Source organism: Drosophila tropicalis, unplaced genomic scaffold (genome assembly GCF_018151085.1).
Source record: "Drosophila tropicalis isolate 14030-0801.00 unplaced genomic scaffold, ASM1815108v1 contig_573, whole genome shotgun sequence".
Classification (NCBI taxonomy): Eukaryota; Metazoa; Arthropoda; class Insecta; order Diptera; family Drosophilidae; genus Drosophila; species Drosophila tropicalis.
The window spans coordinates 2,801,550-2,827,514 of record NW_027173049.1 but is presented as its reverse complement, the minus strand read 5'-3'; the positions used below and the strand labels follow the sequence as shown (position 1 = coordinate 2,827,514).

At 41.3% G+C, this 25,965-nt stretch overlaps 1 protein-coding gene across 4 annotated transcripts; it reads right to left on the bottom strand.

Moving 5' to 3' along the window:
- Window positions 1–285: 285 nt before the first annotated feature.
- Window positions 286–25,723, bottom strand: retn (retained). Of its 4 annotated transcripts, none has more exons than XM_068287684.1 (10): window positions 24,916–25,723; window positions 13,329–13,655; window positions 12,915–13,260; window positions 12,724–12,851; window positions 7,916–7,988; window positions 3,883–4,066; window positions 3,357–3,504; window positions 2,811–3,292; window positions 2,049–2,686; window positions 286–1,981 (listed from the first exon to the last, which is right to left on the bottom strand). In XM_068287684.1, the coding sequence occupies exons 1-10, from the start codon at window positions 24,997–24,999 to the stop codon at window positions 1,593–1,595; spliced, it is 2,799 nt and encodes a 932-aa protein (XP_068143785.1). In that variant the 5' UTR covers window positions 25,000–25,723; the 3' UTR covers window positions 286–1,592. The 4 variants fall into 4 exon arrangements, with proteins under 4 accessions (XP_068143785.1, XP_068143787.1, XP_068143786.1 ...); XM_068287686.1 differs by having other exon boundaries at window positions 13,356–13,655; XM_068287685.1 differs by having other exon boundaries at window positions 12,724–12,824; window positions 24,916–25,722.
- Window positions 25,724–25,965: the final 242 nt, after the last annotated feature.

Here is a 25,965-nt window from a genome sequence, read left to right as displayed (position 1 = left end):
ATCTACGGCCACTTTGGTGTGTTTATGACTTTTTCGCCTCGTCAATATATAAAAAGGGAGGCAAATATTTTCGTTTCATAAAATAACAAGGATATGCATTATAATCTTGTGCAAGCTTCTTTACGCCAATCCCTGAAGTGGCTACGCTCCTGTATGACTTGTAGAGTTAGTATTCCTCCGGACGGCTGTTGTCGTCCTGACTATTAATTAGTCCTTTTTACGACCATCAAAGATATTATTTACGACTAGCTTTCGCTGTATTGCTTATCAGAATCCCATTTCGAATTGAATTTGAACTAAAATTAAATAGATTTATTAATCAATAAACGCTTATGTTTAGACTACATATACATACATATATATATGTACATATATATATTTCACGATACATATATTGGTTTTGCATGTTTGTTGTATATTTTCTTATATTCTGTGGCTATTTTCTGCTTGTCTTTATAGTACCTACTTAAAAGGAGAGTGAGAGGCATACATGTATGTGGGAATTGGGATATAAGCATGGTTGGCGGAATTGGAATACAAGGGAGGATCCAGAGGGTGTGCGAGCAGGAGGAGGAGGAGGAGGAGGTGATTTTGCCAATTGCGCAATTGAATTTTATGACAATACATATAATTATTGTATTACTTGCTTATGCTTTATGTCTAAATTATATCTCTATGGGGTATTCAATATGGTCATAATAAGATACATATTTCTATATACTAAGGTATATATATATATATATGTGTGTGTGTGTGTGTGTGAACTTATAACAACGATATAAGAACACACCACATATAGACAGTTGTGTAGTTGTATATATGTATGTTTTTGTTTAAATATTATATTATATTATTAATTGATATGTACACGGAAAGCCTAAAAATGAACTAAAATAAAAACAAATTTTCGCTCTAAAAACAATATGTGATATACCCATTTAACACACAAAGATATTATCAAATGAAGCCTATTAGCTAACCTACATATACATACATACATACATCCGTATATATATCGTGTATAGAGAGTGGAGAAATGAACCTACTATATACCTAGATATATGTTTGTTAGTTTTGTTTTCTTGATGTCGCAAGGTGATGATTGGCTTAAGCTTAGATTGTATTAATAAATACATGCCCGCGGGCTTGTCTTTTATGCAAATATGGAAATTTAACAGACCTCTAAGCTATATAAGGGATTCACTATATAGATATATGATATACATATATTGTGTACGATTCTACATGCTGTGGGTTAACACTTTAGTCTTACTCTTGGGGCGCGGGGTTGGGGATTCTATTCAATCGGACAACTAAATCCGCCTCATTCTAATGCAGTTTCTGTGTTGAGTGGACAACTACTAACATCCGGGCTGTCACCTAAAACTGTCCTCGTCCTATTTCCAGGCCTGTCCCGTCCGGTGTCTCCATCTTGTCTTGTATATTTACATATGCTGGCATTTCTGTGCGGCTGAGTGTGATTTCTTTTCATTTGCTTTGCTTTGCTTTGTTTTCTTTTTTATTTTTCTGAAAAATATGACTTTGGTATTCCTTTCCTAGATGCTCACTACAACCTTTTTCTTAAGGCTACTCTATGAACTGACCACCGCATCCTTTAGCAAGGATACTCCCACACCCACACCCACATTATTACTGCCCCCATTCACAATGGCAGTAGCATCCATATCCTGATCATGAGCCGCCTCGTTTAGGGCAATTTCCTTCACAGGCGAACATTCAACCGCAGCCCGCTCATCGTCGTCGTCCTCCTCCCTAGCCTCGTCGTCATCATCGGCGCGGTCCTCGTTTTGTGGGTCGGCATGCGGTTGCTCATCGTCCTTATCTTGGCATGTCTCCGAACCTCTACTAGCATCTGTTCTTTCGTCTGAGGGATTGACATTGGCCACAAGAACACCCGAATACTTGATGCCATTCAGCTCCAAGTTAACAGTTAGTTCTGATTCGCCATTCTCGCCTGTACCTGCATTAAAAAAGAGAACGGATTGAGAATGCGTTATGACGGGATGGCCCTCTATCTCTATGCTTACCATTGCGCGCCACTTGGAACTGCATGCTGGATAGCAAACTCAGTGTCTCTAGGGCATTCAGTTTGCCACTGCTTGCCACAGAACTTTTCCCGCTGGCGGGCGATTCCTTGACTCCAGACTGACTTTTGGTGGAACACTTCTTCTTGGTGGACACAGGCGAACTGTGCCGGTGTCCCACCGATGCTGTGGTGGTTGATGTGCTTGGCGAATTCTCAATGGCCGAGTCGTCTGACTTGTCCAGATGATTCTGATGATGGTGATGGCCATTCAACTGCTGGGGCTCGCTGTCGTCGTGCATGGTGGAAGAATTGCCCGTTGTATTATGCTCGGCTTGGCCGAATTCGTCCTCCGGCTCCCCCTCGGACACTGCATCAGGATGCTGATGATGATGATGGTGAGCCCCACTGTTGGCCTGGTGGTGGAAACCTGCTGCGGCGGCCACAGCAGCCATGTTGTGAGGATTCAGGTAGAAGTTAGCCGGGAATCCGGGGGGCATGAGGCCACTGCCCACACGCTTGGCGGGGGGCGGCTGATGCGGCGTCTCCTCCTGGTCGACGTGTTCAGGCGTGGGTTCGCGTTCGCGTTCCCGCTTTATGTTTGTGAGATTGGGTGGGGAGTCTGAAAGGTTGAGGGCCTCGCTAAAAGAAGAAGCCGAAAATTGAATCTAACTGTTTTCCAAAGAGTCAGAGCTTTCGATCAGGGCTTTGAGGCTTTTCGAAAGCTTCGTGTTTCGACAAAGCTCTGCCAAAGCTCTCTACTTACCCTTGCTGCGGGGAATTGTGGGCGGAACCCGGTGAGCTGCTGTTGTTGTGATACATGTGCCACAGGGCGACCTGAGCACTCAGTGCCTCGCGGGTACTCATCTCCGGGCTTTGGGAACGCTGTCGTTGCTGCTGCTGTTGCTGGTGGAGATGTTGCTGCTGGTTTGGCTGCGACTGTTGCTGCTGATGTGATTGCTGCGGCTGCTGCTGCTGTGGTTGCTGCGGATGAATGGGTGTGAGACTCTGCTCCTTTTTGGCCTGGATCAGCTGTAGGTACTCCATCATACGATTCTCTATCTCTTGAGTAACCAGATTGGGCATTTGGCCAAATCCAGGAGCGCTCAGCAGCCTGCGATGGGCAACAGCCGCAGCGGCTGCAGCCTGAGCCTGTTGATTGTTGGCGGCCGCCGCATGTGTGACCAGGGCAAGTGGCGACATTTGCTGCATACCTCCGGGCATGCCGGGTGGCCGTGAAATGGGCGTCTGTTATGGGAATCAAGGCATTTAAATATCGAACGTTGCTTCATTGCCGTTGTAGTTCTCTTACCAATGGCATCTGACTGTGCATGGCTTCGTATTGACCGTAGCTGGAGCGACGTCCTTCTCGACGATTCCCATCGATGGCCGCTTGCAGTTCAGCTGGAGTGCTCAGATTCTTTTTCTCGCACTCGTATGGGTACAGATATTTCATGTATCTGCAAGATGCATAAAATTATTAAAAGCAAAAGCAAATACAACATTAACAACAACAACAATGACACTCGTCCTGTGGGACATTTAAGTTGAATTATCGTGTAAATACGAAAGCGATGAGCAAACACACAAATCACAATCCCAGAGGCAGTCACAGTGACATAGGCAGAGACGAAGTTGGTGACAGGGACCTAAACAACAACAGATCTTTAGCTGATCGATTGCCGCCTGATCGGCTGCTGCAATGTTTGATTTTGCTTTTGCCAGTTTCTCTCTGTGCCCTCTGTGTATGTTTGTTTTGCGCATACTCGAACCTGGTCAGCAGGTGTCCCCTGCCCCCTGCCCCCTTCCGACTACAAAAAGTGAGGGTTTGTACTTACTGGGTTCGCAGGGTGAATGCCGCACTGGTGATGCTCGACGGAAGATGCAGTCCCTTTATGATCTCCTGCCACAACTTCTTATTGATAACATCGACCAAGCCGCCGCGAGCTATCACCAGATTGTATAGCTCATATAGATCCAATACCGATTTGGCCATTATCGGCAATCGATTAATGGGTGTGCCTGCAAAGCAAAAAAGCGAAGAAAACAAAAAGAAAAATAATAGAAAAACAAAACAAATCGAGGAGATCAGTAATAAAACTTGCACTTGTAAATTGTTGAGCGCGAGCTCGTTAAACGCATCAATAAGCTAAATACAATTAAAAGATGCCATAAAACAGATTTATCCTATATACACATGGAGAGTGGAAAAAAGGCGAGAGGAGCCACATACATACATACACATATGTATGTATGTATGTATGTATGTATGAGTAGAGTCCAATTAACACTAGTAGCCTAGACCGATAAAAACAGAAATAAATCCTAATTGTTGCCGGTTCCCCACTATATATAACATACACACATGATGTTTGTACATATGTCGAACTGTTTATGGCATCTAATCATCATCTTCCACTCTCCATCCTCCACTCCCTATCCCCCGTCCCCCATCCACCATCATTATTATCATAGATTGTGAAAAGAAAGATCACGTGCTCGAAAGAAGAAAGTGAAAAGTGGGTAAAAGGACTTGAACGGATTGAACTGCAAGGAGCCAGATATATAGTATGCTCCAGCTTTTGTAGAGTGCCTACATACATACACACACACACACACACACAAAATCGACTTGCATAATTGCCAACTTGGTACGTGAGTAATTCGATTTTGTATAATGCTGATGATGTTGCTCGCAACTCTTTTGCTCCTCTTGACTTTTTTACGAGAGATGCTGGGAGTAGTTGTTGTAGTTGTTGTTGTTGTGTCTGATGCTGCCCCAGAGAGTTTCTCCAACTCTTGAATTTTGTATATTTTCCACTTTTTTTTTTTTTTTTTGTTGTTGGTTCGTTGTTGTTTTTTTATGAGCCCGAAAGGAATCAATCAAACTCGTTGATGGACGTGTTGATTGAATGAAAATACGTTTTTGTTTTTTATGCATATAAACAAATTCGATCGAAATTGGAATCGAAATCGGGTGCCGATGGTATCCATATGAGAGAGAGAGACGAGAAAAACGTATAAATGAACCGAACTGAACGATTTATTTTGTAGGTAAGCAAAAACTGAGGATCAATCATTGCACGAGCCACAGTTGGAGCCACAGACCACAGCAACGACAAAAAAAATAACATAATCAATGGCAATTTAATGATTAACTTTGTTGCAGTCTCCGATCCAATCGAATCATTAAAGCAGCAGCGAGTTGCCCTGAAGGAGATCGCAGATCAGATGGAAGATGCCATATCGAAGGATTCAGCCAGTCTAACACGCACATGCCACACATCCAAAGATGTACTGCACATTCTTCTCGACGTTTGGGGGCCTTTTCCTCCTTCCTTCTTGTAGTTTTTTGGTTTGGTCGATATTTATTTATTTTTTTATTATGGTCTTTTATTTTTCTTAGATGTCACGCGGCGATTTTTAATGGAAATTTGTAGAAATTTGATCGAGTCGGAAATCATAAGAGCAAATGATGCCCACTGACAACTGATTTAGTTGAGTTTATTTTTCCTCGCTAGATATTTAGACTGAGTTGCGGGGATCTGGCAAGGGTCTGTCTACCAAAAATAGCGCCTTCAGTTGATAAGTGATTGACGTCTTTTAATTAAGAATTGCGCCGCTCTTCGTTGCACAAACACGTCTTCCATATACATAAATACACATCCATATGTATGTACATCCATATGTACATACATACAAACATATGCACATCACTAGAAAATAAAAACACACGGGGCCTCACGGTCTATAGTCATCGAGAATTCTTTCATTTCGGTTTCATTTCATTTCGTGAGCATAATTTCCGTTATACAGTTAGTCGTACAATTGTACAACAATATAACTATATACCTAGATATAGATATAGATATAGATATAGATACTACAAATACAATGTACATATTTTATGCGCATTTCGTCTGTTTATATTTTTCGGTTGATTTTTTGGTCGCTTCCTCGTCAGACAGACACTTTAGACAGTCAGTCCCTGGGTACGAGGAGGATTCCCATTGACCGAGCCGCCGTCAACCGAGCGAGCGAGCATGCATATGTCAAAACTTGAACGCATGTGACAGATTAAAATCCATTAAGTTGTCAACCTCCTCCCAGATACCCATACATACATATGTACATACATACATACCGTGTATCCCCCACCGCCCCCAATAGAACGGACTTGGACAAAGAGAGATTCATGATCTGCCAAGCTGCAATAGAATCGGATAAAATAAATAATTGCAGTTTGGGGCCAAGTCGAGCTTGGGCTTAGGCATTAACACCTCATTCTTTCCTCAAAGAGAACTTGCATAGCATAAACATGTGAAAACGAACTGCGGAATAGGTCCGCGGATTGGGCTTGGTGGGGTATTCTATTAGCTGAATAAACATGGCCAGACGAACCAAGAATGAGGACAACTCACTCTCAAAGAAGTTCTAATTCGACAAGAACCTTTGACATTTGTCTCAGACAAGTTGTTTGGGCTCAGATGGATTCCCTTTGGAATTAGCTCCGTTGATGTTGTTTTATGATGTAGTTAGGATCTTGATAGTGACTAAAAGACCCTTGGTACTTCTAAAAATCTAGACTTTCTCTCAAATAGAACCTGAGATTGAACTCCGTACTCGAAGGACTGCTTAAACGTATCTAAAGAGAAAGAGTTTCATTTATTCTCAGACGGATTACAGCAAATCGTGATCTAAATGAAAATATTGTGAAAGAACTGTATATTATAGCAAAACTAGTCTGTCTCTTTCGCTCCTATCTGGTAGTCTCCGAGATGACTGTTGGTGCTGATTGAGAATATATATATTTTATGGAGTCAGAGACGTTTATTCTAGACTTTTCATACATTTTGGGGACTTTAATGGACCATTTCCCGCAATGGGTGGGTGCACGGTAAACACAGAACTCACTTGGACCAACCGTTGCGTATTTCTATTCAGTATTAATGATTCTTTTGCATGTGGCAAATATGCAAATAAATATACAATAAACAAACCCAACTGTGGGCCCATTGCAACAAATGGTTAAGGACTCAAATGGAGAGTTTGATGGACAGGAAATATTATTTATTGGCTATTTACATGGCAGGGCAGCGGCCTTCCTAGTCCTAATTCGATTCAAATGGCTCGGTGTCGCTTTTTTCTACGCTTTTTTGTTCGTTTTTGCTTTCTGTGATAATTTCGATAATTAATGAGAAAAGTGCAGGAAGGCAAACATAAGTATTTTGCATTTATAAATAGGCTGGTTGCCTTTAAAAGTTTAAGTACCAATATGCATATGGTTGGGACCCCCTCGCCAAACCCTCCGACCCTCCTTTGCCAGGGCCACAACTGTATGTGTGTGTGTGTGTGTGTTTGTGTGTACGAGTTTGACAGTAATTTGAAGTGACAAAATGACAAAAAAGGCAGCCTCATAATGATTTCTCTCTTGTCTTCCAAGGAATTCGGTGCATATTTTAATGGTTGCTGCATCATTTGTTGGTCTACCCATCCCTTTTCTTCGCTTCTCTCTGTCTCTGTTTCTCCCAGACAAAATCTATATATAAACATTTCCATCTTACTGGCTTTGCCTCTCGCTCTCTCTCTCCCACTGTCTCTCTTTTTTACCAAAATTCTCTTTGCTTTCAAATCAAATATCAAAAGTGCCAAGAAATTTATTCAATTAACATAATTTAAGTGAGTTGGACAAAAAAAAAAACACTTGGCTGGCTGAGTCAGCAAAGATGCAACTGCCGATGTGACGATGATGACGATAATGGTGATGATGAACTGGGACAGGGATACATAATATGCAAATGGTAAGAACAAAGTGTGGTTCAAGTACTCCGCCCCCTCTCCCCGATATCTTTAGAATGCATCTGAACTTACCGCGCTTTTGCATAAACGAGAACAAATCATCGAGAAACTCTTTGCGCTTGGGATCGTCATTAATTTCATAGAGCTAAAACGAAAAGAATATATGAGAATCAGATGGACTCAAGGTGTACACACATACAATACATAAATACATAAAAATATTGAGGACAAACTTCGATTCGATTGGCACAAAATGGTGGCCATTGTCCATTGTTGGCTCATACAAAGGATGCGCGTTGACAGGGCAGAGGCAGAGACAGGGGCAGGGGGAGTGGCTCAACTGGGGGTTGAAATGTAGCCCTTAGTTTGAATGGGCGTGAAGGACACAAAACATTTCACAAAAAGGTCAAAACAATCATATAGAATACACATAGAGAACTAATCGAGATGAAACACTACATACATATATGAAAGCATTTTCCTCTATGTATCTTGTGCTTACTCTCGACTAGTTCATGGTTTGACCTTTGCCCCAGGAAAAAAGAGAGAACCATGTAAACCATTATTTAAAAAAGAAAAATAAAAAGGGGTAAAAGTAAACCTAGTCTGAAAATTAATGACACTATCTAGAGTTGAACTCATCAAATTTGGAATTCATCATATTTTCCGCCTACTGCAGAAAGAAGTTTCAGTTTCTGCATCCACATCCACATTCAGATACCTTCTTTCATGGGGCCCGGGTGAACATTCTAAGTCAATGCGAATGATGATGAACTGCCATTGCCTGTGCCTGAGCTTGAGCCTGTGACTTTGCCTGTGCCTGGGCCTATGCTATTGCCATTGCGTCTTCCATTGCCTTGCTTTGCCTCGCATAAATGATTTAAAACCAAGTCGGAGTCACTCTCAGGGTTCAACAAGTTTGCTATTGCCTCGACTCGGCTCTACTCGGAGCAGACTGACTGACGAGCTGGCTGGCTGGCTGGCTGGCTGGCTGGCTGGCTGGCTGACTTGTTGACTCGAATGAAGCTGGAGAGACGACTGGTTGGATATTTTTTATGATGCACGACGCCCACAAGAGAGTTATAGAGTTAATACTTAATACTTTTTGTTCCTGGGCACAGGCACAGCACAGGAGGCATTGATTGAACTTCAACTTCAAAGTTGTTTTTCGACTTTATTTCATCATCGGGAACTTATCGTCATTATTATGTTCATTCAGAGAATTGATGGAACTTTTAATTAAATTTTTTCATTGATTGCATGTGAATACCTCTTGGATTTGATCCTCGGAAATTAACATTTTGGCACTAAACACACTTGTTTGTATCGCTTTGCTTTTAGCTCTCAACACTTAATATATTACTTCTGATTAATATTTCAGATCAGTAATTATCAATATCAAAAATTTATCTTTTTAATGTTGTTATAATTATTATATTCACACTCTCATCGATCAGGGGCGACGATGCAACGCCATCAAAGGTCGTTTATCAACTAAAAATATGTTGAGATGCTGTCGATGTCGACTGACAAAATCAAAATGACAAACACACACATACACACGCACATTTTCATGTGTGTGTGTGTGTATGCTTATCTCTCCCTCAGCAACCGCCGCCGCCTGCCTGCATCTCTTTGGGCATTTTTTATACCCTTGCAGAGGGTATTATAAAATTGGTCAGATGTTTGTAACGCACAGAAGGAGACGTTTCCGACCCCATAAAGTATATATATTCTTGATCAGCATGAGAAGCTAAGTCGATATAGCCATGTCCGTCTGTCCGTCTGTCCGTCGGTGCGTACGCGTTTTACTCAGCCATCTTAAGAGCTATCGGGATGAAATTTTTTTTGGGAGCTTTTTTTTACCCGGGTGAGATAAAGTATGAAAATCTTTGGGATCGGACTACTATATCATATAGCTCTGGAACAAAAATGTTTGCAAAAATTGGAGTATCCCCATGAAATTTACCAATATAATAGAATTTGATATAAAATCTCAGATCCCAAAATTTGACCCTGATCGGATAAATAGAACACAAGTTACAGTCTATATAAATCGGTTCAATCGCTGCCGGCAGCTCTGCTTGCTGCCTACTACGTCACCATCTGTTAACAGAGCACATGCAACCACACACAGACGCAACGCTACATAAACTGTATGTGTATGCGTGCGTTGCTTTGCTTAGGGAATGAGGGAAGAAGAAGAACAAATTGTACATAGTATGAAGAGTAAAATTGTTTTGTTTGTATATTAATGAATTGAGTTGCAGAAAAAAAATTTTGAACATGTGAAATTATTATTGTCAAGGACTGCAAGGGTATATAAACTTCGGCATAGCCGAATTTAACTTCTTTGATATTTGTTGTTGTATTAATATCCATAAAATGAAGTCCGATTTTATTCCACACACAAGGGTTGGAAAACCTGCCATTCTGAGGACTGCACTGAGGACTCCTTGCATCACAGAAGCAGCCGCAGACAAATTCACTCAGGACTTGGTCTAGGTCCTGGACCTGAGACCGTTTCCAAATCCGCAGCAATAAAACGATAAACATGAAAAACAACGCGAACAACGAGAAAATCCCCTAACACAGAAGTTGTGGACCAATCATAATCGTTTTTATAACTATTTGTAAGTATCCTTGGGCACATGGCACACACACACACACTCACACACACAGACGCAAGGAGGCAATCGCTCGTTTTGGGTTTGGGTTATAAAAATAATCTCACTTATTTGTCGCTAGATTTAGTTCGTACCTAAATGATGCTTTCTCTCTCTCTCTCCCTCAGTCTCTAGGCCTGGATGCTTGAAATTTGAATCCTTCATTCTAAGAATTCTATAAATTCCATTTCATGTGCATGTGTGTGTGTGTGTGTGTGTGTGGGTGTGCATGTGTTGGAGTGTAATTTGTAACTATCAGAGTAAGTGCAGGCACTGGCAAAAAAGGTTTCCAATTTATATCTAAATATCCCGTTGCATTTTGGTCCTTCCAAGTGTTATCCCGCTGCATTGCGAGCATAATTTAAGGATCTTATCCACTTAGTCACACATGCATAAGATACATCTGCATCTATGCACATGGATACATATTATTTGTTTAAGAATTTCACACTCAGAGTCATTGAAAAATGTGTCGACCAGATTTCCAATTTATATTTCATCTTATCCCTCTTTGATTCCCTCCCTTTCTCTCTCACATTTTTCCCAAGTTCACTAATATTCATTCAACTTGACGCCTTATTACCTTATCTTTAGTGAATAAATCTTCTGCAGGTGCAGGATCATATCAACCGAAATGTATCTAAACCAGGTTTCTGATCTGAGAGTAATCTGTTCGTTCAGGAACTGTTTGAAATGGATTAGAACGTCGCCTTTCCCAATCGATGACTCAATTCCCTTTCGCCAATTCCCCCAACTCACGATACTTAATATCAGAAGAGTTGAACGCGAAATTTCAAAATGAAGGCGAATTCTTTCAATGGAATTACAAAAGAAATAAAATATATTTAAATAAATATGGATACATCTACATACATATGTATGTATATGTATGTATATATGTAAATACAATACCACGATCTTGTATTGGAAAATGCTTTTGGTTGGCAGTGTGCGCTATAATTAAACATAATTATTCAGTATGTACAGATAATTGACATTGATTAATGAGAGCAAACGTGGGCAAAGCAAGTAAACGAGACGAAGCACTCGCAGAACTACGGAATAATACGAAAAAATGAGGAAAATATCGAGAAGCAAATACATACATAAAACAAAATAGAAATAAGAATATACCAAAAATAATATTCCGTCTTCGTCTGCGGATAGATGGACAGCCGGATGGTTAGATGGATAGATTGATAGACGATAGACTGACTGCTCGCATTTTGTGTGTGAGTGTGGCAAATGAGCTTAGATATAGAAATAATTCACCCCGCCCCCGCCCAACAGAAAACACACCAAAGATAAATTCAAAATGGCTTTTCATAGAAGTAATTAACATAATTATCATCGCATCGCCTTGTCTCGTTTCATCTCATTTTCTAAAAGTAATGAAAGCCGCCATTTTTAGCACCAAGCCGGTTTATAAATTTCGCTTGCAACGCAATCGTCTCGGTGTAAGCGAAGGTGTTAAGCATGAAGCGGCAGATACAGACACTCAATTTGAGATCCAGATACAAAAGTAAGTTTTGCACTTTTTATAGAGCATAATGAATGCGGGCCAATGTGATGAATTGCTCGAGTGCCAAAAAGGAGTGGAACTATTAGAAGGGGCCCCACAATACGAAGCCCGGGACTGCAAGGGGAACTGACTGGCAACAGGGTGCATTCAAAGTTAATCGAAGTTTGGTTTTTATGGGACTGCCTGTTTGCCGAAAAGCTGGTGAGGTTCACACGATGTTCGGTATTCAGTGGGGTCAGTTTAGACTAATTTCGGCCTCGGTCAAGCGTGAAAGTTTAGGCCATCGAAGCCTAATTGCCTCTCTTCTTGGGTCCAGCAGCCAGCATCTGGTACATTTTTTGGGCTATTTTCTCACCAAATAGACGCCCTTAAAGATGTGCTTCCCTATTAATTACTCAATTGCAGCAAAACAACAGACACAAAACCGGAACTAAACGCAGCCTCAAGCCGAGCAAAACGAGATCAAAACCAGGCCGAGCTGGCAACTTTTTTCTTAACTGGTTAACCAAGACACTTCGGTAGGCTCGGTATGTGTATCTGTATCTCTCTGTTTCAGGCTCTATCTCAGGCTCTGGGGCTTTTGGGCTATTAGTAGTTAATTGATAGTTTGCCTGCTTGCCGACTGACTGCCTGCTGGCTGCTGGGCTAGTTGCATCTCGTGTTTACTCAGTTTTCAATTGACTGGCACTAACCTGTCTGACTTGTTTGTACTGCTCTTCAAAGCTCCAGCCATTATTCTGCTGCGATGAATTGGATGCCTCGCTGGATGTCGATGAATTTGATGCGGAATTAGCTGCAAAGTGTCGTAAGGAGGAGGTGGCTATTGAGTGCGAAATATTTTCAATGTTTGACTCTCCACATTTACAGGATGTGGAATACCAACCTTCTTTGGCACTGGGTGCTGCTGTGGGGGAGGCAAATGAAAAGGGATGAGACCCACCGCCAGTGGAAACGGACCCTACGCCGGCTCCGGACATGGATCCGGTGCCGGACCCAGAGCCGCCTCCGCCCCCTGGTGTTCCATTTGTGGTTGTGTTGTTGGCGATGGAATTCCCACCGCCTCCTCCATTGTAGCTGGCTCCATTGCTGGCTGTGGGGGCGAAGGTGGCCGCCGCTGCAGCTACTGCAGCCACTGAATTGTGTGGCAGTGGAAAGGCTGAACTGATTGTTGTGGGCAGCATATTGGCCCCAAAGGCAGCAGCATGAGCTGCCGCGGCATAGTCCTGTTCCTACAAAATCAAATAAAAGGGAAATACGTCCAGATATGTACATCAATTTACATTCCTATCACACTTACCATCAGTCCAACCTTCATGTCACGCACCTGCATCTTGAGCTTCTCCAACACGTCGCTGTGCTGCAGATTTGGAATGCTGTGTAATCCACCGATGCCCATGAAGTTGCCCAATGCGTTGAGCGGGTGATTGGGTGGCAGTTGTGGATGATGATGACCCAGGGCCAGTTCCGCTTGCTGTTCTCCGCCAGTGGCAGCAAATTGGCCACCGGCTACTGTGTGACTGAGACGGGCTGCTATAGCCGCCTTGGCACTCAGCTGATGCTGATGCTGTTCACCGTCCACCGAATCGCAGTCCCTCATCTCGTCATCAGTTCGATCACCGTGTGACTGAAGTGTAAGTGGGGGTGGAGGGGGAGATTGAAATTGAGATTGGATCAGTCTTTATTTGTAAATTAATGACGGCGCTTATGTCAACAAGCCGCACTAATTGACACCCAACTGTGACAGCCTAATGTCCCCCACTTTGTCAACTTGGAAATCAAATAAAAAGCGGCATCATCATCATCTTTTCGAGAATCCCGCGTGGGCAGCACTTAACCAACGAATGGTCATTGTTCTCGAATCCCTCAGTGTCCCCTTTGTCTTTTACTCTGCCTATTTCCCTCTCTCGCTCTCTCTCCTTCTCGCTCTTGTGACTCGTGCCAAAACAGAGACATTAAAAGAGAGGCAACACAAGCTGGCAGAGATTTCTTTCTACCTTTTGGATAGTGCGACAACAAAGGTAACCACTTAATAAATTAACAATGGCAGGAAGAAAAAACGGCAATCAACCAGGGGAAACGAAGATGAGAGAAAAGTAGAAGGGGCTCCTAGGCAGGAGCGGAATAGGCCTCTCTAATCATAAAGGGATGGGGCCGATGCCGCTCCTGATCCCCCACTCTTCATTTCGCACTCCTTACTCATTTTAGCTTTACAGCATCAGCCGTGACTGTTTGGCAAGAAGTCCGCCACGCATGGCCGAGAGTCACTCCAACTCCGGCGAATTCAAGCTGTAAGCTTCATCACGGCTTCTTGCTTTTTTATGCATTTGGAGAGGTGCAAATTAAGCGCATCTGTGACTGTGTGCAAATCGGGAATTTTCAATTTAAACACAGCCAAGAGCCCCAAGAGGTCCAATGGCCAGAAGAGAAAGAGCAACAGCAACGGCAACAGCAGCCGCCACACAAAGTAAGCCAAGCCAAGAGAAGCCAAAGCCAAAGAGTGAGGCCAAAACCCAAAGTGGAGATGCCATCTTACACATGTGAGTCTGAGGTTTATGAGGTGAGTGTGTCTGTGTGTGTGTGGTGTATGCGTATGTGCAACATTTATCGTTGCTGTTGACGTTGTCGTTGCTGTAATCATAAATGCAACCAAAACCAAAGCATAGACAATGCTTAGGCTTTGCTCTTCCCAAGAATTCTTTGAAGTTGGCGCAAATGCAAACGCTTTTTATTGCAAAAATGTTGCTACACACACTCGGGCACACAGAGGCAGGTCTCTTTTCTCTATAGAGATATTTCAACTTTTGACTGAGAGTCCGCATAAATGGGGAAATGGGAGCGAGAGTCGGCTGCCCTTGTGTTTGTGCATCTCATTGATTGGACATTGGTCTCTGGTTCCAGAGATGATGCTTGGTGTTTGTGTTGGTGTTGGTATCGATGCCGATGCCGATGTCGGTGTTGGCTAGTTGGTTAAGAGGATTGGCCGATTGGTTGGTTAACTTTAACTCGGTTGCCAATTCGCGGTTTCAGTTGCTCTGTTGTATGTGCATCAAATTAATGTAAGTTATCGAAGCTATGCGAAATATATGTATGTTCACATAGCATAGTGTGTGTGTGTGTGTGTGTGTGTGTGTGTGTGTGTGGGATGCTTCGGTAGGCTGCATTTTTACTTGCGGTTGGGTCTGGGCTGCGGCTCTGGCTGTTGACCAGGCCCAAACAATCTTACAATTGTGGTCTGCAAAAAGGTATGCCAAGTTGCACCTATAAAATGTCTAATTAATGCACAACGAATTTCTGACACAGCCCGCACACACATACCCAATACATGGACGTGTTTGTGTGTCTGCCTTCCGAGAAAAACTGGAATTTCCTTGGAAACACCATAAACGGATCAATGGTAAACATCCACACTGATTTTTATCACAATCCGATCTGCAAACACCTTGGAAATATAACCTGATTTAGGTGCTGAAAGAACGACCCTAGAAACTGTTTTTCAATCAAATAATTGGCTAATGTAAATCGGGCAGAAGTGGTGATTGTTTATAGACACAGAGTCCTTTGGTACCAACATCTGATCATATCATGAGGATCCCTTACATTTTCTGATCTGAGACGTCATATTGATCGTGAAACTGAGTTCATTTTTTGACGAATTCGCCGACTTTATAGAATACCCATTTATGCAGTGGCCGATGGAGTCACTGGAATTGTATGAAACTCGAGTAAGTCGGTTCTCTGAAACTCATAATAGTTGCAATAAGCGTCACATAAATCACCATAGAGCGATAAGATGGACTAGTTTCGGTTAGTTGTTTTGTTTGTTACCGAAAAACATTAAGTCATTGCAATTTGAGTAGGGGGAAACGCACCCGGAGTACCAACTAATGAGATGTGCTGCGAGTTGGACCACCTCCATCCCTTCCGCCGCCACCCACTATCGCCTTTCTCTGCGGCCATGCATCGGTTCCATTAATTTCGCCGAGCAGTGGGGGCTCAGGCATTGATAAAAAAGGCTACTGCACCATGTTATCGCATTCCAGTGAACCAAAAAGAAAACACAGCTAAGGCACTTTCATACGAAAATGAAGCCCACAAAAGACATTAAATCGCAATTAGAGTTTGTACTCGAACTCATACAGGTATCTATCTACATATATGTACATACATAGATACATACATACATTCATATGCACATACTTGCATATGTATGTATGTATGTGCCACGATGCCTTTGCAATTTACTTTAATAGCTTTCCATGCGGGGGCACACAAAGAAGCAGGCGACTTCAATTTCAATTTTGCCGTCGTCTCCGTCACTATCTCTCCGTCCCTGTCTCTCCGGGTATCTAAGTGCAAAGTGTCATTTCGTATAGGTAGGTAAAATATTTAATTTATTTACCGCTGACAGTTTTTATCACTAATTAGTTTTGCATTATTGTATTCCCGATCTATCTTTATTTATTATCATTGTATTTCGACCCGACCACAAATGCAATTTAGTTAATTTCCATTTGTTGTTACAACTTGATACAAAATTGTCAACAAATTGTAGGAAGTCTTTCCAGTTCTCAGGGTTGTTGCATGCCCGCAACGGAGTTGGTTCGGCCTGGCGGACCAAGAGAGAGATAGATCCGACTCGACCCAACCCAACCCGACCCGACCCGACCCGTGCCGCATGTGCAACATGCCGTGCTAATTTAAAACAAAAGAACGCACCGCTGTGGCCGCTTTGGAATCCGTAATGTGCCGCAGGAGGAAGCAAAGCAGCAGCAAGCTGTGAAGGGCGCAGCATGCAAACAGGATCAGAATCAACTACTACCATGCAATGAGCAAGAGCAGTGGCAACCAGGGGCGTATATTGTGTGAAGGATTAAGATTATGTGGCCAGAGCATATGTCTATCCATGTATGTAGATTTCATAAGTACATATGTATGTACATACATATGTGTCTGTATGTGTGGTGTTGCGTTTCCTTTGTTTTTTCTTCTCTTTTTTAACTTGAAAACCGTAAACTAGATTAGCCTTAATGTCCTTATAATTCGAGTGTCTCTTTCTTTGGGTCGAGGCGTGCTGGCGTCCCAACTTTATTAGCCTTACTTGTTTTTGCTGATTTTCCTTAGAAATTGTGCCTCGAATGCTACGAACAAACAATAGAAACAATCATGTTTTCCATTTGACCTACAGAAAACGAGCCCAATCAACTATTCAAACTAGAAAGTATATTAAACGATTTTGAATGTCGCAACTTCTCCTCACATGAGGACCATCCACTCCTTGAATGTTTACATTATTCACACATCTGAACATCTCTGTTTAATCAAAAAGCAACAAACTTCCAAACTTATTCAAAAACACTTTCACAAATGATTTGATAACATTGCTAATGCCGAAGTCTAAATACTCTTCAAATGGGCTTATCGATGGTTTAACATATTAAATACTCTCCCAATTGTAAATTCTAATCGAAACTAAATATGAAGAAACTACAGTAGAATACGGTTATAACGACGCTCAAGGGGCTGACGATATTCGTCTTTATATTCGGAAGACGTACTAACCGGATGCCCTTTCATATAAGTTTGTATTGGGACAAACCAATCACTGATCGAACTTTGGTCGCTATAACCTGACGGACGCTATAAGCGGAGTCGTCATAACCGGATTCTATTGTAGTTTTGAAAATTACGTTGAATCCTACATCGAAGCAATGCATTCACAGCTTAATTTGTTATTAAGGATCTTGTGCTCAATTAAGATCCTCTTTGAAAACAAAATTAAAAAGGCAAGAAAATCGATTGCAAATAAGTTTCTTTTAAATCTTATTAACTGAATAAAGCTATATTGTCTTTAAAGGCTTTTTTAAAGTTTGGTGTATGATTATGGATTCGAGTTCTTTTTATTTTTTATGTACTAGACTCATTCGCATGGCGATAAAGAAGAACATTCAGTACACGTCGTCCTTTGAAAAGGCCTTCAAAATGAGATTTCACAAAGTGTTCCTGACCATCCTATACCAAATATGACATTGTTTCTAATATTATCACTACATATGTACATATAGGATCGCCTACAAGCACCATTTGGGATTATTTGTTGTATTGCAAGGTGCCTTTTTTAACAAATGTCTTATGGAATCTGCAGATGGAAGCTTTGCCGTTCTTTTCTCGCTTTATGTAGTTTGAATTCCCAACTGCTTTTAGCGTTGAAGATATAGTATGGCCATTACGACTTTGAATTCTTTAGCGAAGTGTGCTGATCTTAGAACTTGTTGATTCTTGAAATAGCTATACAGACAACATTTACACCTTTTGTGCTGCCTACGATTTTAAATCTTATAAATTATTAAGATTTATTGACCTAAAGCCAAGCTAAAACCCAGTTTTGATTAACTTCAATAAGATCGAAATCTAGACAAATGTCTTAAAACAAATAGAGTCAAGCTCATTTGGATTTAGAACTCTTCTTTGACATTTCTCAGAATCTTGCACCTCTTTCATTTTCCTGCCGCCAATGCAAAAAGTACCTCCTGACATTCTGTTTTAATAATATGTATTTCTTTAGGTTGTTGTGATTGTCTTGTGTTGTCGATTGACGTCAAATCTACTTTTTATGTTACTTTCTAAAAGTGAGTGAATTTAGTGATCTATTGAAAACTGAGATGACAACATTCACGGTTTATCGTCTTAAAACCAAAACGAGTAAGTTACCAAGAAATTAAAGTTACTAAAAACTATGCAAACATACATATGTACATATATATGTATGTATGTATGTATGTACATACATATGTATGCATTGTGCGATATTTGAAATATAAACTAATTGTTTTTTTAGGTTTATCCTGAATGAACGTATGCAGGTACTGTTAGTTATATATAGACCTCAAATGACATGATTGAAATCTGGGGTCAATATGTTGTCGACCATTCCGGAGATCGTTTCAGGCCAAAAATGAATACGATGTAAATGGGGCACACATACATAGATATGTATGTACATACATACATGTGCATTAATGTCCCCATAATGTTTATTTGAATAAATATAAAGAAAAATTGCTCATTTACGCATGGTGCCCCATGGCGAATTAAGTATTTGAACGCTGTGCATCGGGAGGGGGTGGTGGAGGGGGTTGGAACTTAGTGCCAGCGGCGAAAAAGAAACGAATAAAAAGGAGATATGAAATGGGAACTTTATGCATATGCAACGTGGTTGCGTACCCTAGCGTGCAGATGGAGAAGGACCACGTAAAGTCAGAGGATGGATGACGCGGAGGTGGAGGCGAAGGCGAAGGAGGGCAACCAGGCATGGGGGCATCATCGAGAGCATGAAAGAATAAAATTAAAATGCAAAACGTATCTGAGAGATGCCTTTATACATACATACATATGTATGTATGCTCGGCTCTCGGTACATTCGAATGTGTGTGTGTGTGTGAGTGCGTCTCTCACAAACGCAATTTCATTCGCTAGCCAAAGCGTCGAAGCGGAAAAAATAAAGCGAATAAAATATAAAAATGGAAACAAGAAAACAGAAAATGAAATGGGCAACAACTACACACACACACACACACACACACACAGACAATCACGAAACATAATGGCGCTGGCGAGCCGCATTCGATGTGCCTTCACTGTAGCCAACCCTCCCCCCGCAACCACCCCCTGTCATATGCTATGCTGTGCGTGTGTGAGTGACGCAGGGCAGACGAATTTTTCGCGTAAAATAAAAACACAAAAAATAAAACCGGTTAAGAAACAACAAAAAACAATAGTTGAAGAAGAAGCAAAATGCAACGGTTAAACAGCCAACGACCAGCAAACAATCCAATACATATACATACATCGGGTTGGGCTGGGCTGGTCTGGGCAGGGTCTCCGTCTCCATCTCCGTAGCCGTCGCCGTCGCTGTCAGAGTCGACGTCCAGGGTCTGGCCTGGGTCTAGCTTCGATTGCAGGCGGGCAATAATTAAAAACTGCATTGTTTTATTGCCTTCCTGCCTTCCCTGATATGCTGGAAGTGCTCAATGGAGTAATGTAAGAGGGGGTAGCGGGAGGCGGGCATAGGGAGGCACCCAGATGGAGACGGTGAGATGGTCTGGGCTTATATTTGGGTTTGGCTTGGGCTTGTTGCGGTTATATATATACAAACATACTTGTTTGTGTGTGTGTGTGTGTGTGTGTGTGTGTACATACAAACATACTATGTATCTGCATACAGTAATTAAAGGAAATGTTTTTGGCATTATGAAAATTAATAGGAAAAAGCTTTCTATCACATTACCGTCCAATATGGCCCTTTTCCCAGACAATTTATGGACACTTCCATATAATTGAGTTTGATTTAAACAACAGTCATCTGCAGATCCTTACTATGGCAACAATTTGCCATTCACACTTCATTTTAAACGGCGGTTTTAGCAAGACGTTTTGTTTTTAATAGACCTATTCGATTGATGGTCATATTCCGCCGTTTCTTAATAGCCGTGAAAGACACAACCACCAGTGGGTTAGTCTCAAATATTTGGCCTCTCCATCCGAAAAAGAAAGATGGTAACTTTAACTGCGCTCCCTCTCTGTCTCAGTTTCGTTTCTGAAATATTTTGATATTTCATGATCAATTTCCTTGAATACGACTTTTTCAAATAGAGATATTTCTCCAAAATTCATCCAAATCGGTGATTTGCATACCTGAAGTTGTCCTTGTCAGTAGAGTCGGCTTTTCGATAGATTGTTTCTATGCCAACTATGTTTATTTTATAGTGGTCCCAATCTTTAATCTTAATTTGACTTAAGTACCAAATTTCATTCCATTATCCTTCGAATTGAGGGCGTGAAGAGGCGGACTTGGCTATATCGACTAGGATCCTCATATTTAATTTAATTCGTATTTTAAGCAGTATTCATCAATATATGAAGTTTGGAAGAAATTGCCACAGTCATCTGCTTTGGGTTTATAGCATTTCCGATCCCATAAGATACACTTACATACAGATATTGTTTATCATCACTACTTGAGTAGCGCCATCATTCTCAGAACTAACTTTATTGTATTATTTTTCATAAGCACAGATTGGCTCTATATTAGAGACAGGTTGACAATGCACCTAAGAACCCTTAGCTAAAGTTAGTTAGTAGATCTATCAGAAATATCCAATTCGTCTACAAAATACTTGAACAAGTAAACGAGGTTACGAGTAAACAGCAATTCTAAGCCTTCTTTTTCCAGTGGATTAGTCCTAACTGAACTGGGAGTAGGATATCTGAGAATGAGTATGGATATAAATTCCCCAATAAATTGAAATTTCCAGTATCATAAATGACAATATAATCTGGTTAAATGATATATATAATTTCGATTCGTAGTCTGGTTTGCTTTGCAATTTTCGTTTTTTGTCTTTGCACGTTTGAAAAGGAAAGCTCTCCATTTCCATTTTATAGTTTTCATTACGTTCGTGCATTTCATCAAAGAGCGAGCGGGACCCGCTTCACCCCCCGCACAAGTTCGTGTTCGTGTCGGACGACCGACAACCGACCACTGCAAAGCCACGCCCTTTTGCCCGTACACACACACTGAGCCACATGCATCTCGTGAGCGAAACGAAGGAACGAAACGAACAGAAGGCTCGTAGCTTTTCTGATACCCTTTTGCAGAGCGCAGTTGGGAGTATCAATTCTCTTCGAGTCAATCAAAGTGCCACACACACATGCATACATATCGGATAACGGAATTAGAACAATTTGTTTTGGTTTCATTTGTGATGAAACGGTGAATTGCAGGGTACTAAATTGGCGTCGACTCTGTGAGAACTAGTGCAAAACCTTCCGATTTTATTAGCGCTGTGATAATATTCATTTGCATTCACATATTATTCGCATTCGCAATATGTATGTACACACATACATACATATGTATGTATGTATTCGTTTTCGTTTATTTGGCCTGCAATGTTCTGGCAGCTGCGCTGGAAAAATCCAATTAACTATTTTATTAGCTATGGTTTGGGGAAATAATTCATAAATTCATTAAAAACAAGCAACAATGGCATTAGCAAAAAATAAACTGTAATAATAATAATCGTCACTTTTATGAGTGTTGTTTTTGCTTGTGTCGTTGTTGTTATTTACATTCATTTTGCTGACATTTGTCGCCGTATTTGCGTTTTTCTATTCCTTCTTGTTTTGTTGTAAATTAAATTAGAAAATATTGTGTATAAGAACCTCAAATGACATAACGAACACACACACACTCACACACGCGGATTCGCATAGTTTCAAGTTCGCGGCCCGAAAACTAAAAGAAAAACAAATTTATTTTGTCACTGCGGTTGAAGGCGATCAAATGGAGTGGCCAGAACGAGATGAAGCGACAGGGCAACGAAACGGGGAAAAGTCTCCCCCAAAGGGGGCAGCCCAGATACTTAATCAAATACGTATGCATGTCTCTTCTCACACACACACACACACACATTGTGTATTATGCAACAACAACACAAAAAGAATAAGATATACATATGTATTTACATATGGACATATGAATGTGTATGCAGCCCTCGAGACAAAGAATTTAATAAAAATCGTTCGCTGTCAGCGTACAAGAAGCCAAACAAATTATAACAGGTGCCGATGTCCGTCCACCTCATTCTCCGGGCCACGTTCTCCACCATCCCCTCTCCGTCATGTCCATTGCCAGCGGGTGAAACCGAAATGGGCAAATTCTACAGTCTTCCAAATTGTTAGTCACCGATCAACTCGTCTCTAATTGTGTTACCTGTCTGAAGATATTTGGTGGAACGATCCAACATATCTCCCAGGAGAGACAACAACTGAGATTGGCCCGATTCCACCTCGCCCTCGCCCTCCACCCCGCTATATTGAATGATTTAATGTGGGAACTGGAAACCCTTGTTGTTTCCCGTATAACTTTAAAGCACGTGCTGACACGGAGACGGAGACCGAAACTGAGGCCAAGAATCCGTCCGATCAGTGTGTGTGTGTGTGGTCAATTCTCTGTTATAATATTAAGCTGGGACAATTGTCGCATATCATGTTCGATGCTTGATTTAATTTAAAAACAATTTTAAAAATTAAAAGAAAAATCAACGAAAATTCAACAACATGAAATTATTTTAAATTTCCAGTTTAACCCAAGTAATTAAAGTGCTGCTCGAATGACGAGGCACGACTCCGACTCCGAGTCCAACTCCAACTCCTACTGCAAGACCGACTTTGACTCTCTAGTATGCCGCAGCTCTCCATTGCTTCATTTGAAAATTTATGAGTTTTTGACAGCCCACATTATGGTTTAATCGTGACTTTCGAGGCAAAATCTCAGTTTTGCGTTTTGCCCTAGGATTTTTGATATTAAAATCGGACGCGCGAATGACACCAGCATAAGTATTATGGGTTTTTAAAGAGACTGCCAACGGATTCAGTGACTGAGAGTGAGAGTTGATGTAGTTGAAGTTACTTCGATGGTTAATTAAACACACCCACATGGACAGTTTAAGAGTTCGGAATCCGTCGCCGGCAACGTTCCCCTTCCCCTCTAGCCGTTTTTGTAAATGATACCCAATTGTGCACCCTCGCATACCACACACACACACACACACGCAGTTGGAGTTCAATTAACACCCAAAAAATAAAAATTAAAAAAAAAAAGTTAAATGGGAAAACAAGAAGAATCGAAAAATCGAAGAGTACAAATGACAATGACAATGACGGGGATGAGAAAGAGGTAAAGGTGGAGGTGGAGCAGAAGGGGGCACTAAGTACTGATAGAATGTTTGCATAAGACTTGCTATCAGAGAGGAGCATCCCTCCCTTCTTCTTCGACCGAGCAGCAGCATCTTGGCTATTAAAAATTATGTAAATAACTTTACCGCCTTGAAGTGTATATAAAGTCTGGCTCGTTGTTGATCGACGTTTTGGGCCCAGTGTGCCGGCACTGCCTATTAACAATAATAAAAATGAAAGGAAAACAAAAAGAATATAAAAGGCAACAACACAAACAGCAGCACAGCAACAACTAACAAGAGTTTTATTCCAATTTGGATTCAACGAAAAAATTGGTTAGATGCATGCATGGCTGTTGGCCTACCTGCGGATCGAATGTTAGCCAGGTTCGAAAGACAGACGAGGCAATAAAACCCATTTAATATTCATTTAAGGTACTAACAAATAATGCAAATATTTGAACAATTTATTTACATATGAACGCCATCAAAGAAGCTGAATTGAAAGAGATCTTTCAATTGATGAAATGTGAACGAGTTGCCACGGCGAAGGCACCTCAACAACAACAACAACACCAACCAGATGAAGAAAATGACGAAGATAGGCTCGAAAACCGGGTCCAACTCCAAAACAGATGAATCTATTTGTATTTATGAGTATGCTATGCACTTAGCTCTCTATCTATCTCTCCATCTCGCCATCTCCCTTTAACCCTCCAATTACTCTCGCTCCCTCTCTCTCTCTCTGTGTGTGTGTGTATAATAAATACGTTGTATGTCCATTTAGCATGTCACCTTTTAACGGCTCTCTAACAAACAGAAAACAAAATTGAAAAAATATCAACGCCAAAAATATGATTGAATACCCCCTTGCACTCTTCCCCCCCCTGTGAGGTTGAACAAACTGTCTTTTTTAACATTATAATTAGGCTTTGAATCATCTGCAAACAATTGAGCTGAATTGCATGAATCCATTTATTTTCCAGTGTCATGAAGAGAAGATCATTATCACTAACACGGCCCACATACCGTCGGCAAATCAAGATTACCAACACCTGTTATATCAGCAAAAGGATTTGAATATATTCGGGTTGAACAACGGATCAATTGGGCCAGTGATGGGGGTCAGACAGGGGGAAGGGGACTTACCAAATCGTCTCCCAAATCGGAATCGCGTTCAATGTTATTTGAACGGCCGCTACAATCCATAGTAGGATGCACACGCAGTTGCATTGGAAGCGCAATTCGCTGATAGCACTCTCTCTCCGCGAAAATGATAGGAAATCACCAGAATTGAATTTTTCAACTTTGATTCTTTTTTTTGCACACTTTTACACTCTTTTGTTGTTGTTTGTTTCTTTTAGACTCTCTTCTTTTTGGTGGTTATGCTCTGCTGTGAAGCAAACCGTTATGTTGTGATCGAACTACGAAATCGACCAAAGAAGGAATTTTCGTTAAAGAACCGTTCACTGATCGCTCCTCTCTCGCTCTTTCTTTATCTATCACTGTTTTCGCTTTAACACTTGGTCACCTATTTGGTTTCTTTTTGTGTTTCTCTTTGTTTGTTTAGTTGCAAATTGATTTGGTAAAACTTTTTACTGTTGTTTAATGCAATTAACACTAATTAAATGTTTGCCTGGTTATGGGTTACGATCACGGTTGATTTAGGTTGTACACACATACAAACATACACTCGTTTCACATCCACTCACATTCGCATTCGCAATCGCAGTCGAGTGGTACTCCTTAACAAACATAGACGGGCCCAGAAGGCACACAAGACAGGGTTAACCACACACGGAAAGTATCCATAACCAACGATTGGACTTCGCTTGGATCAGCGGCTGAAGCTATAGTTTATTAATTAGTAATTAATTTGTTCATCTGTTTTACGTTTGATATCGAAATTAAATCGCGCACTTATCCGCCGCATGACCGACGCACACGGAACTCCAATTGGAAATAAAAAATTTCGAAAATGACACACGAGCATCAAGATACGATGTGAAACAAAACGAACGAATGAAACGGCATCTACAATGTTCATGTTTCATTCCGCGTTCCGTTCGCCGCATGCCCATGCTCTCTCTCTCTCTCTCTCTCTATCTAAATACATGATATGCCTGGTTGCGCGCGCGAGTGTGTGTGTGCGTTTTTGGATGTGTGTGTGCACATTTTCTCTCCAACAGTTGGCCAGCA

Bases quoted from the DNA above. Each gene is read 5' to 3' on its own strand.
- retn (XM_068287684.1), bottom strand. From the start codon at position 24,999: ATGCAACTGCGTGTGCATCCTACTATGGATTGTAGCGGCCGTTCAAAT. The intron at 13,261-13,328 runs GTAAGTGTGATA...TTGATTTTGTAG, and splicing joins ACATGAAGGTTGGACTGATG to GAACAGGACTATGCCGCGGC. The intron at 2,687-2,810 runs GTAAGTAGAGAG...TTCTTCTTTTAG, and splicing joins CACAATTCCCCGCAGCAAGG to CGAGGCCCTCAACCTTTCAG.